Source organism: Stenella coeruleoalba (genome assembly GCF_951394435.1).
Source record: "Stenella coeruleoalba genome assembly, chromosome: 16".
NCBI classification, from domain to species: domain Eukaryota; kingdom Metazoa; phylum Chordata; class Mammalia; order Artiodactyla; family Delphinidae; genus Stenella; species Stenella coeruleoalba.
The window spans coordinates 70,070,716-70,085,720 of record NC_137162.1 but is presented as its reverse complement, the minus strand read 5'-3'; the positions used below and the strand labels follow the sequence as shown (position 1 = coordinate 70,085,720).

The 15,005-nt window shown below is 42.6% G+C and overlaps 1 protein-coding gene across 14 annotated transcripts in view; it reads left to right on the top strand.

Annotated features, from left to right (window-relative positions):
• Window positions 1-15,005, top strand: part of ARID5B (AT-rich interaction domain 5B) — a 289,023-nt gene that overhangs the window by 95,016 nt on the left and 179,002 nt on the right. For 10 of the 14 annotated variants that reach the window (XM_079899440.1, XM_079899444.1, XM_079899442.1 and 7 more), the window contains 2 exons: window positions 8,247-8,338; window positions 8,768-9,022. The exons of 1 other annotated variant lie outside the window; for it this stretch is intronic. In XM_079899440.1, coding sequence (XP_079755566.1) covers window positions 8,318-8,338; window positions 8,768-9,022 — 276 coding nt within the window. In that variant the 5' untranslated portion in view covers window positions 8,247-8,317. 3 more of the 14 variants (XM_079899432.1, XM_079899434.1, XM_079899433.1) reach the window with 3 other exon arrangements.

Genomic DNA, 15,005 nt, shown 5'->3' with positions numbered 1-15,005 from the left:
CATACAGTTTTTATTTGTCACAAAATATTTTTCTAGTGATTATTTTCAACCATTTAAAAATGTAAAACACATTCTTAGCTCGTGGGTTGTACAAAAACAGGTAGTAGGCTGCAGTTTGCCAACCCCTGCTCTAGAAGTTGGAGTTGCATGTCAGGCTGAAGGCTACCTGTAGACAGAGGTGTGCTTCTAAATATTTAACTAGCTTCCTAACCCAAAAGAGGTATGTCTGTGTTAGTTTTTCTATATCTAGATCTAGATGTAGATACAGATATGTACATATGGTATACATATATGATTTAGATATATATGTAGGTGTAAAAGTTCATTACACATTTTGCTGATACACAGGAAGTGTAGCACAAATGTACAAATAATAAAATATGCCACACTCTTCACTGTAAATTCCATAGAGCCCATCTATTCTCAGAGAATGCTTTTGTTAACTATTTGCTGAACTCTTATATCCATAGCTAACCTATAATTGAATTAGCAAATGAGTGTAGTTCCAACCTGAATATTGTTTGAAATTTTCATTTAAATTGAGGAGTAAAATAAAAGTGAGAAAACAAAGATGTATCCAAAAATCTCACTCTTTCACCAATGACATGAGCAACTTCTTTGCTGAATTATACAGCTTTCAAAAATTTCCTTATTTGTCTGTGCTATTCACTATATTATTGGCTACAGACTTGACACACTTTTTTAAAAAAATGTGATTTTAAGCCTCGTTAAACAGTAAGTTCTTTTTTTTTAAATTTTTATTTTGTTTATTTAGTTTTGGCTGTGTTGGGTCTTCGTTGCTGCATGCGGGCTTTCTCTAGTTGTGGCAAACGGGGGCTACTCTTCGTTGCAGTGCACGGGCTTCTCACTGCGGTGGCTTCTCTTATTCTGGAGCATGGGCTCTAGGCACGCAGGCTTCCGTAGTTGTGGCACGCGGGCTCAGTAGTTGTGGCTCACGGGCTCTAAGCTCAGGCTCAGTAGTTGTGGCGCATGGGCTTTGTTGCTCTGTGGCGTGTGGGATCTTCCCAGACCAGGGATCGAACCCATGCCCCCTGCATTGTCAGGCAGATTCTTATCTACTGGGCCACCAGGGAAGTCCTTGACACACGTTTAAGTTTAATCCATGTATTAGTCAGGGCTCTTCAAAGAAACAGAACCAATAGGAGATATATGTATCATAGTTTGATACATATATATATATATATATATATATATATATATATCATAGTTTGTGGAGGCTGAGAAGTCTCAAGATCTATAGTCAGCAAGCTGGAGACCCAGGAGAACTGACCTTTAGTTGCAGTGTGAGTCCAAAGGCCTAAGAACTAGGACAGGCAATGGTATAAGTTCCAGTCCAAAAATCGGCAGGCTTGAGACCCATGAAGAGTCAGTGTTTCAGTCCAAGTCCAAAGGCTGGAAAAGACCCATGCCCCAGCTCAACTAATCAGACAGGAGTTCTCTCTTACTCAGACTTTTTTGTTCTATTCAGGCCTTCAACTGATGAGGTGAGGCTCACCCACGTGGGGTTGGGGGTGATCTGCTTTACTCAGTCTACTTATTCAAATGTTTATCTCATCCAAAAACATCCTCATAGACACATCTAGGATAATGTTTGACCAAATATCTGCGTACCCCATGACCCAGTCAAGTTGACCTATAAAATTAATCATCACAATCTGCAATATTTACATTTTCTCCATTCCTTTCTTAAGTCTAAACAATCAACAGTACAATGAATCAAGCCCTGATTGGTAATGTTTGCTGAGTTCCATGCTCTAAAATACTCCCACCACAGCCAATTTCAAGCTACCAACATAATGCCAATGGGCATGGGTTGGGAAGAGATATGGTAACATACTGTGGTATAGTATTGCAGTCATCACAATACAAAAGGTATAATTAACCTCAAGAGTAGAGATAATAGTAAAATGTAGTAAAATAATTAGAAAGTGATGAGTTTTCAGTATGTACTACCTTTGTTTTTAATACAATTTATTGTGAATTTATATTTTTTATTGAAGTATAGTTGATATAAATATATATATACATACAATTTAATATTTAATAATAGACATGTTTAATAGCCAGCTTGCAGAATTCCTGAAAATGCAACAATTAGCTGTGGTGAGTCCATAACAGGTGGTTCCAGAACGCCCTGAGAACGGCGTTGTGTAAACTTCGTTTGAGGCTCCTCTAGTCCCTTCCCATCTCTGTGAAAACCCTGCCCAATGTCATTTTGGCCACAGCTTACTGAAGATGAGAACAGAAACCATCTCACTATTCTTCTTGGTATCACTTTTCCTCTGAAGTACTCAGATCTCTTTACACCCTTAGTGAATTACTACGTTTACATATTTCAACCTGAAATGACAAGTCATAAAATTATCAGTCTGTGGCCATGGCAAAATGTAGGTGGAGACAGCCCAGGGACTTGCTGGTGCTCCCATGGGTTTGGCTGATGGCCTCACACAGGGGGCTGCCACTATACAGATGACCAGTCTGCATCATTTTACCACAGTTATCTGAGAAATTCTGACAAAGCCGGAGTTAGGATTTGAGTCCTACAGACAATTATAGCCATGGACAGGGAGACACAGAAAATCAGTGAAGAGTGGCCCCTTGACCTGCAGTTTAGTGATTTACCTACCATGCCCACTCTGTTTTTAATGCTTGTCAAGTATTTTTAAGTTGTAAATCACTAAATACAAGGCATCATGAACGTCCATTTGAAACTGCACAGAGAAATTTTGAGTAGGTGGTATTTGAGTCCCCCAGTGGAGCCAATACCCCATGTCTGTACACTTTCTTGTCTTCGTTTTTAAAAATCAGGTATGGCAAGATGTTTTAATAACCTCAGATGGCTGGGACCTCTGTTTTTGGTATGATCTAAGATAGCTGTTCCCAGCAGTGCCTTTAATACCATGCTGGGGGTCAGTTTAATCAAATTCTTTATTAGTATGTGGATCACAAATGAGTCTGAAGAACAAGGAGCCTATAAGTCACCACCACCCTCTCCCCTAGGACGTGGCCACCTGAGATGGAATGGTGTGGCACTTCGGTTAGAGGGACAAGGTCACAATTTAGTCAAAAGTCATACATACTCCACTGCAGTGCATACAATTTTAAAAAGAAGAGAAAAACGGAGCTTAGTTATTTCTAAACTAAATAACCCAGAAATGTCAAGGGCACTTGAAGGCAATGAATTGTTAAAATTAAGGGGTGTTTGGGTGTATATGTGATTGGGGTGAGGGAGTGGGACTTGGCTTTGATTTACAAACAAGTCAGAATAAAACAGACTCAGCATTTCTATTGTAACTGGAAATGGCTTGGGCAAATTTAATCCAACTTCCCTGAAAATACTTGATTAGCCTCCCAACGCGGAGGAAAATCAAGATAAGATAGGAAGTCTCTGTCTGTACTAAGGGCAGAGGACCTTGGGGCTTCCAGTGCCCACAAAGGGCATCACATGACCCCTCCCGGGACGGGGCGGGAGGGGGCGGGCGGAGGGGTCCCTTTCTCGGAGTTCCCCGCTTCTCTCTTGGCTCTGCCTTCAAGTCCGTGAGAAATCTGTCCCGAGCTACCGGCCTTTACTGCCTGGAACTGAGTTAAGAGGCTCAGTGTGTCTCCCCACTACAGCCCAGGAGACAGGCGACAAATAGGAGGCCCAAATTTAAGATGTAGCTCAACCTTTGACCACTAGAGGTCTCCTGGAAAGCAATGACCCGTATAACCCTATTTACCCTCCTTAAACCCATAGACGTTGAGCTCAGACTTCGCGAGTCTGCTCTGCTGGAGGCCGCCTTATTAATAACGCCACCCACCCCCACCGCTCGCGATGGCGCCAGGCTTGGAAGGGGGGAGGGGACTAGGCAGTGGCTGACCCTCGGACAGGGCTGGCTTTTCAATCCACGAATCAGTCCGCAGACTCCGGGGCTACCCTCCTCGAGCCCCACTTCTTGACCAAGCAAGACGGGAGAGAGCCTCTAACTCGAGGTCCCCAGGTGGGCAGCGCGGAGTCTCCCGGACTTCTAACCAGCTATGGACTAGTGAGGGGACCAACGTGTAGAATCACTTAGCAGGTCCAACAGCAGGCCAGGATCCCCCCCTGCCCGCTCCCCCAGCTTCGCCCCACTCGTTCCTCCTGCCCCCTTTCACCTTCCCCCTTTGCCTCCCGATCGCCAAAATGGCCTGAGTTTGACCGGTGGAAGGAGATTAGGGGACCATTCACCGTCCCTGTTCTGGTATTTTCTGGAAAAATATAGCGGCTTCTACGTGGAAAAGGAAAGGAAAAAAAAAAAACAAAAAAAAAAACGTGGTCGGGGGAGCAAGGAAGGAAACAGCCAGGTTGAATTCCCAGTCTTTATGAAGCAGTTCGCTCACCAGTGAAAGAAAGCTGCAGTGGCAGCTTCGAGCCACATGCGGTAGTGTGTAGCAATTAGTAGATAAAATGCTGACTAAAGTGCTAAAACATGAAGTATTATTATAGCCAAGGTCAAAAATGTTTCATTTGTCTTTTACAATTTGGGGGGGAGGGGGAGGCCCAGAGGTGCGCAGAGAGGGTTGAATTTTTGAAATGGTCGCCTTCTTTCTTCAACTGTACTTAAAAAAATTTTTTTAAATGATCCTATTTATTATAGTCCAAGCTGCCTAATTATGTCACTGCTAGGTTTCGCAACTAACTTAACCCCCCTGATCCTTTATTCACAGACACTGAAAAATGTGTCTACTGCTTCCCCACTCCCTTGAGGGGTGAGAATGATTTTTAATTTTTTAACCTTTTAAGTAAACCAAATAACTTAAAACAGAGAGTTGGGTTTTGGCTTAGCAAAGCAGCCGGAATATAGATGTGTGGGTATAGGTTCCTGTGTTGCAGTATAAGAAAGAGCCCAAAAATAATGTGTGATATAAACATATATTGCTTTTTCCCCACTCTTCTTTTATACACTGTGAGTCCCAGCTACAAGCTTTTTTATAGATAAAGCACTTGCTTTCATGATTCTAACTGTCCAGAATGGATTGTCTTCTTACAACATTCAATCTGTTTATGAGTATTTACTTTACATTAGCCCAAGGACCCTGCACTGCAGGAGTTTGCCTCTATTCCCCTGGGTGTCGGGTGTCTCAAGTCTTACATCTGCTCTGTGATTGATGGAACCTTGAATCCACGTTATTACTCTCTTACAAGCAGAAATCAAACAGGCTATTAACTACATTACTTCAAAGAACTGCTTCAATACAATCTCCTTATCTTAATTGAAACTTTCTTTGTATGGATATTTGCTACAGAGATAATTTACAGGTGCCCATCAAGCATCATATTAAAGAAGTAAAATAGAGGGGGTTGTTTTTTGTTTTGTTTGTAAACACACCACTGTGACCTATAATTTTAAAAGTCATTCACAGGATTGGACCTGAGGTTTGATTTTTTGGATTTTATTAGGTTCATGGGGGTGCTGCTCCTGTAAAAAGAGCGGAAAGATGCCCCTGTGATTCAGTTTTGACATCTGACTGTAAGACTGCAGATATTCAGAAATATTCAGACCTAGATCCCTGCAATTGTTAACATCTCAAAAACCTTATCCGGAGTTTTCCAGAAGACAGAGATATCAGGCAGCGTGCAGCCTAGTTCAGCACCTAACCTTGTACAGACATAGAAACAGGGTTTCTAATTAGGTGAAGTTCCTTACAGACCCTTAAAGACTTACAGCAACAAAACCAGCAGAAGTTGCTTAGATGCTCTAAAGAGATGTGTATTTTTAAAGAGAGAGATTTAATATACAATCGAGGGATACCCTCAGGCATTCTGTTGAGGTTTCCTGCATAAATGCTGCTGCATTGGTCATACAGGAAACTGACTCACAGTCGATCTCAAATATGATCTTGTCAAAATACTGCAACTCAAGTTTTTTAATATAGTATTTCTTGAACTGAATGTATATATTTACACGAACAGGACAGAGACTAACTGCAGCCTTAGGCGTCTCTCATGTATTTTTAAAAAATTATGTAAAATGCCCTTCAGTCAAGTCCATTCATATGTAAAAAATGAACAAAATGGGTTATTCTAATCAAACGTCTGCAGTATGCATCATAAACTTAAAAAGAGACAGAAAGCACCAGAGAGCTGTAATTTCTCTTTGTAACCCATGCTTATAAAATAGAAAGATCAGATGAAATTTCAAGGAAGATAATTAAAGAGTGATGTGCAAGTCATAATTGGCTAATGCAAGAGATGGGAGACTGCGAATTGTTACATTGTCTTCCACGGTGCAGAGTTGTGATATTACTTTAAATTATTAAAATAGTTTTCGACATCTTTCAGAATACCGGCTCTTTGGCATGGGCTTTTATTACTTATTGTAATTGGAGGATCTGCCATTTTCTTTCGTTTATCTCTGTGTGTATAGAAACGAGCTAGGTCTTGCCTTTTATTACTTCCCCATGTTCTGAATCAAAAATGTGGTTTAGATAATGTTAAGTGTCCTAATTCTTACTGCAGTGGACGCAGACGTTTTGAAAAGGCATAAAAATACACACAGAGGGTCTTTCCACCTCAAGTCACTGAATATGAGGCATTTGTGCTCTGCCGGGTGTATTAACTTCAGCCATGTGAATATAATTTTCATTAAAGTAATCCTGTTTCAACTAGATGCTGTGACTAGAGGTGAAACGTTGCGAAAGCGTTAAAAATAGCTTACTAGTAATTTCAACATCCTGTAATTTTATCACAGATCAAGTTTCAACTGTCATACTATACAGACCTTATTCCCCATATAGTACATGTTTACTTTTTTAGCATGCCAGACCCACTTTGGAAAGATTGGTGCCAATATACTAAAATCGGAGGGGGGGGGTGGGTGTAACACTGAAAGGAGTGGGAGGAGGGCGGGGAAGGGGATGGGGGAGCGTGGGGGAAGCGAGTACACCATTTTACATCCACACTGCGAAAATGCAGTCTAGCCTGGCGGAGGACCGGCAGCTGGGTCGGAGCGAGCGAGGGCTTTGCAGTCTCTGCCTGTTCCTTGTTCTGTCGCTCTTAAGTTTCTCTGTGTTTGCATAATAGCCATGCATGCAAACCTCGCAATGCTCCAGGGCTCCAGAACAATAAATATACACATTTAAAGCCTTTATTGTCTTACGGTTCATGCCCCCGGTTTTCAACAGCTTAATTTCTGGTTGTATGTAACTAGTTTGCAAATGGATTTTTTTCAGTTTCAAACTATTATTGAGGAAGCTCCTCTCCCTTTTTGGCGGGGGGAGGGGTTGGGGGTGGGGGAGTAGCCGGTATATTATTCCTGTAGCGCTGGGTTATATAAACACATTATCATTTGAGAGCGCCCTTGGCGTCCATCAGCATTGTAAACACGTACTAGTGTATATACTTCAAAATTGAAGAATGCACACGCAGAACCGGGAGCCTGAATTCATATTCCGAGCAGACTCGCTGCTCGCATTTATTGATTTATCATGCATCGTTTATTGTTCCAGTCCCTAAATGCAGTCGCTGTCCGTTCAATATTGTTTGCAAAATCTTGAGATGTGTGTGCGCTGCTCACTTGTCTTTCTGTTTTTTTTTTTTTTTGCTGAGTATTTTTTTTGCGAAGCGAACAAATGCATTAATATTTATATGTTTATATAATCGATAACCCACTTTTCCCTTCGATGTAAATAGGCATCAAAAGATAATTTAACAGATTAGTTCTCGAAAACATGGCAGTGAGGAAGCGTAATTTAACTATCAAACAAATCTACATGTCTAATAACAGCAAATCTGCTAAGGAGCATTAGAAAGAGGAGCAGCGCCCCGGAATCTCTGCAGGAAATGTTCTTTATATTAGACATATACAAGCAGGTCCTGTCAGATGCACAGCGGAGCTCGCTAGCTCTCGTCTCCTCCAAAAATCTCATCAAATGAAACCGCTAGACAAGGGAGATTGGGAAGAGGTAGATCTCATCTTCACACACTTTTAGGGCAGAATTTATTTTTAAAGACCTTCCTATGTAATTTTTGCCTTGATCCATCCTCTTCCCGCCGAGATCGGACGGAGCCTTTCTGCCGATTATGAATTTGATCAACCCACGGTTGGAAGGAAACCTACACATTTTTGACAGGAGCTGAAAATTGAGTCGTCAGAGAAATATTAGGTCACATTTTCAATCATTTTGGTGCCGAAGGGGAGGCGAGAGCTTAGTTTTATATTGAGACATTACGCCGGCTGAAGGCAGAGAATGTTTTTCCCTGCCAGGACCTGATGCAATCCATTCAAGCCAACAAGTTTGGAGAGAATGTTGAGTTCAATCAATTCAGAACGTCGAGATGGAGCCCAACTCACTCCAGGTATTTCGCTCTCCTCCGCTCCTCCGATCCCGGCACCCCCCGGCACCCCCCAGCCCCCCGGCTCACCCACACCTCTGCACCCACCCACACCCCCCACAAACTTTTCACCAAACTTTTACCCTCTGCATCCCCCCAAATCATTTTTATTGTTTAAAAAAATCCCTGCAGTGATCATACATACATAATGTAATTCTACCGCCTCAGATGGAGAGGTAGGGAGAGGTGGGGGGCCCGGAGTCTTTTTTTTTTTTTTTTTTTTTTAAGGGAGGCAGAAAATTTGTGTGGGCTCTATTATTTTTTCCACCCAGCTTTATATCTGTTGGCTCTTCTGTATTAAGAGTGTGGATGTCTGTGTGTAAATGTGTCTGGGAATAGACGTTTGTGCTCTGATGGCTACATTATTTATTTGGTGCTTTTTTTCCCCTGCAGTGGGTCGGCTCACCGTGTGGCTTGCACGGACCTTACATTTTCTACAAGGCTTTTCAATTCCACCTTGAAGGCAAACCAAGAATTTTGTCCCTTGGCGACTTTTTCTTTGTAAGATGTACGCCAAAGGATCCGATTTGCATAGCGGAGCTCCAGCTGTTGTGGGAAGAGAGGACCAGCCGGCAACTTTTATCCAGCTCTAAACTTTATTTCCTCCCAGAAGACACTCCCCAGGGCAGAAATAGCGACCATGGCGAGGTGGTAAACTTATATCTCCCTCTCTTCTTTCTTTATTATTTTTTCCCGTAGTAATGCTTATTACAGGGCAAGCTTGAAAATACTGTATTCACTTCTGCAGGCGAACAGAATCGACTTCTTTTTTAAAGGGGTAGCGCCACTAGCTGGGGCTCGAGTATTTTGCCATTGTCAGAGTTTGGCTGTCAGCTTTACAAAGAAGATCCAACTGCTGATTTTAGTCAAGATCAAATAACTTGTTCGAGAAGGGTTTTGTTCAAGGATGTGTGTGTGTGTGTGTGTGTGTGTGTGTGTGTGTGTGTGATCCTGCTATTGCCGCTTGAACATCACATGCTTTTTATATTTTTTGCCTTTTGAAAATTTACCTTCGCGTCTGGCTCGGTAGGGGATGGGTGGATTTCTTTCGGTGGGTTTCGATATTGTTCCCGTTTTTCTTTTCTTTTTTTTTTTTAAAGTAAGTATTTGATATGTTTAAGAGGGCGGAAATTACGAAATGGAGGCAGAGTGAGATCAAAAGCTATTGAGTTGGCAAAGACGTGTTGAATAAAGTGATAAATGACAGGTACTGGAATAATACATTCAAATAACTTGCAGATCTGCCCGGGCGGATTTCAAAGCGGTCGTGTAACCGGCACAAACACGTTAAGCATTAACAACTATCTCTCGTCCCCACCCCCTCCCCCCGGACAAGCCATTTGATGTTCTAGTTTTCAATTACTCCACGCAAAGTGGACGCCTTCCAGCGCGATCTTTGGGGATGTGTGGGACGCGGACGGGGGAGGGAAGGGCAGAGGGGTGTGTGCTCACCCCCTGGCCCTGCGGGTCCGGAGTCCTCCGTGCCCAGACGGCGCTCCTGGGGAGGGTGGAGAGGGACAGAGCCTCCCCGGCACGTTTCTGGGCGGCCGCGGGGGCGCTCGCCGGCGCTCCCGGCAGGACGCCCGAGGTGAGCCCGCTGTCACCGGTCGCCGGGGCGGCCGCCCCTATTCGGCTCTGTCATTTCATGTGTGGCCGCATTTCTGCGGGCTCCCCTCGTCAGCTGACCGACCTCAGCACCCTGGTACCTACCGGGGGAACTGTTTTGGGGAGGCTGTGCCTGCGGCGCGGCGGGGCGGGAGGGCGCGCGGCCGCCTGTCAAGGCTTTGTGTTGCCCAAGCGGGAGCAGGGCAATCAAACTCAGACTTCTGAGGGCAGCTAGCTCTGTGCCAGGCTTTCGAGCTGTCGAGGTAGGTGTAAGGACCTTTTTGTTAAGTGAATGGTTCCCCGTTTAACTCATCCCGGAGCTCGAAGCTGCCTGCCAGTCCTTCCAGAATTCCTTGGTCTGGTGGAGTTGATTGTACTTTTGGCACCTCCAGTTCGGTCCTTCTCGCCGAGATCGAGTTACCCGTCAGTGGTCTATGCCGGTTAATTACCGGAGTTCGTCAAAACGTTCGCCCTCGTTTCAGCCTCTTCGGAAATAAGCCCCTCCCTCCTCTCCGAACACCTCTCCCAACCCACACGCCCTCCCCTCCGCCCTCCCGGCCAGCTATGGGTTTTAAACGTTCACCTTTCCCGACGTCTGCCGGCAATTTTACAAAGGTGTTGTTTGGAAATGCTGTGAAAAATCCTGCAGCCTACCAACAGGTTGAGCTCTTTGCACCGCCCAAGGTTTGGCTCGGCCCCCTCCCCCGACCCAACTTTCCTGCGCAGCTGTCTGCCTTCCCCTCCCCCTCCTGATTTCTTATTATTTGCTTTTCAAATTTATTACTTCAACATGGCCTGTGATCTGGAAAAGGGAAGGATTAAATATCCAGAAAAGAGCTGGTGCCTAATAGACTTCTGACTGAACCCAGAAGGAAATTATTCAGTGTTTTATGGGATATTTTGTGGCCACGCTCTTTTTTTTTTTTTTTCCAATTGAAAGCGGAATATTTTTTAAAGACCTCGAATTGACCCCACTTGGTCCAGTTTTAATTTCTGTTGTGTAATTAAATAGTAAATTCTGATTTAAGAATAAAAGAAATATTAGCCGAAGGTTGCATCTGGTAGTACTAATGATAGTGAATAGATATATTTTTAAATACACGATTTTTTAAAAGACATTATTCATTATGGGGAAATGTAAGCGAACCATTTTAATGATCTTTGCGTTTCGTCGCTGCTATATGAGCCATACCTGAGAAAATTAATCTTGCCATTTAAAAGTAAACTCTAGGGGGTTTGGAGAGGGAGATGGCTCTATTTATATTCCTCAGCTGCATATACATCGTCTAATATTATGCATGATTTGTTTTTTAATGCTAACACGGCTGGTAATTAGCTGTATGATTATAGTTGTATATTTCATTAGGACTTTGGATGATGTCCTTGTGAATTATTCAGCCATATTAAAACAATTTTCAGTTGAGATAATGACACGCCTCAAAATTATGCAAATACAGGCTACATTGTGCAAAATAATTATGACAAATGTAAAGCAGGTAGAAAGTTTCCCAGTGCAGATCGGTTTTCCACCCTGGTGATGTCATTTCCCCCCTGGCCTAAGATAGTCGGTCATTCATTAGCAGAATGGCAGCAGCAGGCTCCTCTGGAGGAGAGCCTGCAGATACCAGCATTTACTGCTGGCACCTAGAGGGGGCAACAGGGCCCTCTCATTAAGACATTTGCTTTGTTTTCTCTTACTCTGTTAACTTGTTTATGTACAGCGAAATGATTTTATTATTGATTTTAAATAGTTTTGAATGATGCATTTGCCATTTGCAATGCATAACTGAAAGAGAAAGGTTTCCTGGTGACGTGCACTGTGCCTTGGAGAAAATGTTCAGCACATTTAAATCAGCCAGTACAGTTTATTTAAAGTAACCAAATGGAGGTTAATAATGTCTTGATTGAGCTGACATCAGCATCCATTTCAAAAGGACAGCCAGGACTCCGTATGCTTTTTTGGCTCAAGAACATCATTCTGTCTTTTTATGATTTCTTGAAATATAAAGACATCAGTTCTAAAAACAGGGAAATTATCATTGTGCGAGATTAGAAATAGCGTCCCTGTGTGGTTTGCTACGATCTGCAGAGGACAATTTTTTTTTTTTTTTGGTGGGGGAGGGAAATTTTCTTATTGATCTTTGCATTAATTGTATCAGGCTAGATAAGGCAGGGATGTGTATGCCCATTTTATAGATGGAGACAGAGGCCTTGAAGAGTTTATGTGGCTTGTCAAAGGTCGCCGGCTTGAACCTAGGCCTTCTTAAGCTTTAGGGTTGCTTTATTTTCCCGCTGAAACCTACCCTTGGAACTAGAGCTTGAATACATCATATTATATTCCAGAAGTGTGTACTAAATGTGGGCAGTTCCTTGTACATTTTAGAACTATATCACCAGTTATTTAGGTAGCAGAATCATTCTTATTCTATAAAGTTCAGTTAATCCTAGCCAGTGTCATAGAACAATAACAGTTACATTTTAATACCATTATTAATAATCATTAACAATTTATTACTAGTTTAAGTAATGAGGATAATGTCTGGCCTGCTTACATCACTGCTGCCTACGCATACTTAACAGTGCTGGCAGCTGGTGTGGAGGAAAAGCATTCCAGAGACTCACATCTTGATTCTACAACTAACTATTTGTTTGCCCTTGGATAACTGTAAACACTCTGAACCTCAGTTTCTTCATCTGCAAAATGGGAACAATAGTAAAGCTGACTGGGGATTGTTATAAATATCAAGAGACATTATTATGGGCAAAATTACTTTATAACTGTAAATTAAATAAATAGAAAAGAGGGCTTCCCTGGTGGAGCCGTGGTTGAGAGTCCACCTGCCAATGCAGGGGACACGGGTTCGTGCCCCGGTCTGGGAAGATCCCACATGCCGCCGAGCGGCTGGGCCCGTGAGCCATGGCTGCTGAGCCTGCGCGTCCAGAGCCTGTGCTCCGCGACGGGAGAGGCCACAACAGTGAGAGGCCCGCGTACCGCAAAAAAAAAAAAAAAAAAATAGGTGGATGTACAAGGTTGGATTTCAGCCTGACGGATCATGGGCTGGATTCTACAAGAAAGCTTGCTGGTCCCCTGCAACAGTGAGTGTGGATGAGTAAGTCAGTGATGCCAGGGAGTCAGTATCAAGCATATCTGGGCACTACAGATTTTAGCATGCAGCCAGGGTATCTATCAGTGGTTTGACTATGACCAGCCTCACTATCCAGTCAAAAATTGTTAAAAATCCATATTCACAAGCCCCTACTGGAATTAATTTATTTAGAATCTCTGGAATTGGGATCCAGGATTCTGCATTTTAAATAGTCTTGCTCTAGCTGTGTGGATCTTGGGCGAGTTTTAAACTCTGTGCCTCGGTTTTCTCATCTGTAAAATGGAAATATGGTACCTACTTCCCAGGATTATTTTAAGGATTAAAGGAGTTAATACATGTGAAGTGCTTACAACTGAGGTGGGCACATAGCATAGTCTCCAGTAACGGCTGACTCATTATTATTATCATTAATATTAGTATCATTGTTCTCGTTAGAGTTTGAGACCACTACCATGGACCTTCCTAAAGAAAGCTTTTCTCTATGAGAGGGCGGCATTTAGGTTAGTTTACTAGAACATATAGCCAATTCAGGTCCCCCCAGATCAGGCTGGCTTTCATCCATATGGTGGTTTTAGCTGTGTTGCCATTATAAAAGGCTCCTTAAGGATTTACGTTTTAGTATCGAAATATGCTGTCAACTGGATCAGCAGGAGTTTTTAGAAGATCACCTGATCACATCACAGACACATTCTGAAATTCAGGAGGTGCTGAACTGGCCTTGCTCTGCCTGTGGGTGGCCACTCACTGGGTCTCTGGTCTGTTTCCATGAGCTGATTTCTTTTTTTAGAAGTTTCTGAGATCTCTTCAGTGTCCTCACTAGCCTTGCAGAATTTCTTTAACTTTTCTAAGCCTCAGTTTCTTCATCTGTCAAATGGATTTAATGGTTTCTACTTTGCCAAGAGAATTAGTAATAATAATGAAAAGGTCCTGGCAACTAGCCTCGTACCTATACATGCGAGCTCAGCAAATGATGGATGCTGTTATAATAGTTATCGTTTATTTTTAGTAATGATCTTAAGCTAAGAGAAGGAATATCTTTACTCTCTCCCTAGCAGGCCCTTTAGAACTAGGGTGAGAACTAATGAATTACATGGACAGAGTTTACTGGACTGTGACAAGTATCAGCAAACTAAGGCCAAAGGGCCAAATCTGGCCCACTGTCTGCTTTTGTAAATAAAGTTTTACTGGAACATAGACTGTTTATGTATCATTTATAGCTGCTCTCAGACTACAGTGTCAGAGTTGAATGGTTGTGACAGTGACCATATGGCCCACACAGTGGAAAATATTTACTCTTTGGCCCTTTACAGAAAAAGTTTGCTGACCCCTGCCCTATGGAGTTGATCTGAAATAAGGAATGTGACTGTGTACCTTTTAATCTTTCTTACTTGGCTTTGGAGCAAGATCCAGTAATAGAAGAAATACCTTAACATTAATATGTCAAAAACCTTTATATGTACAAAATTCTGTTTTAGCATTGAGCCTAGGATGTTAAAATTTGAGAATCAGTAGAATGTATACTAAGTTGTATTTTGGATGGTTAAGTTCCCAATTCCAGCCAATGCTGGTTTCATCTATCTTGAATTAATGAAAGCTGCTTGCTGAGTGCTATGTGCTCCGTGCTTTGCTAGGTACAGAGACGGATGTGAAACAATTCATGATGTGGCTTTTTTTCTCAAGAAGCTTATCAATCTTGATAGAGAGATGAGATCAGCACACGTTTTTAAAAAATGTAAAAGCAATGTAAGATGTAACACATTGGTGAATTGTTCTGACAGTAAATGCAATACGTTTTCAAAGGAAGGGTCACTATCTATATGTTTTTGGAAAACGCATGTGTTCAACTCCTCAGCTGCTGATTGAAGACCTACTAGGTGCTGGACAGTGGGGTACTGAGATACAGGAGAATGGCCCAGCCC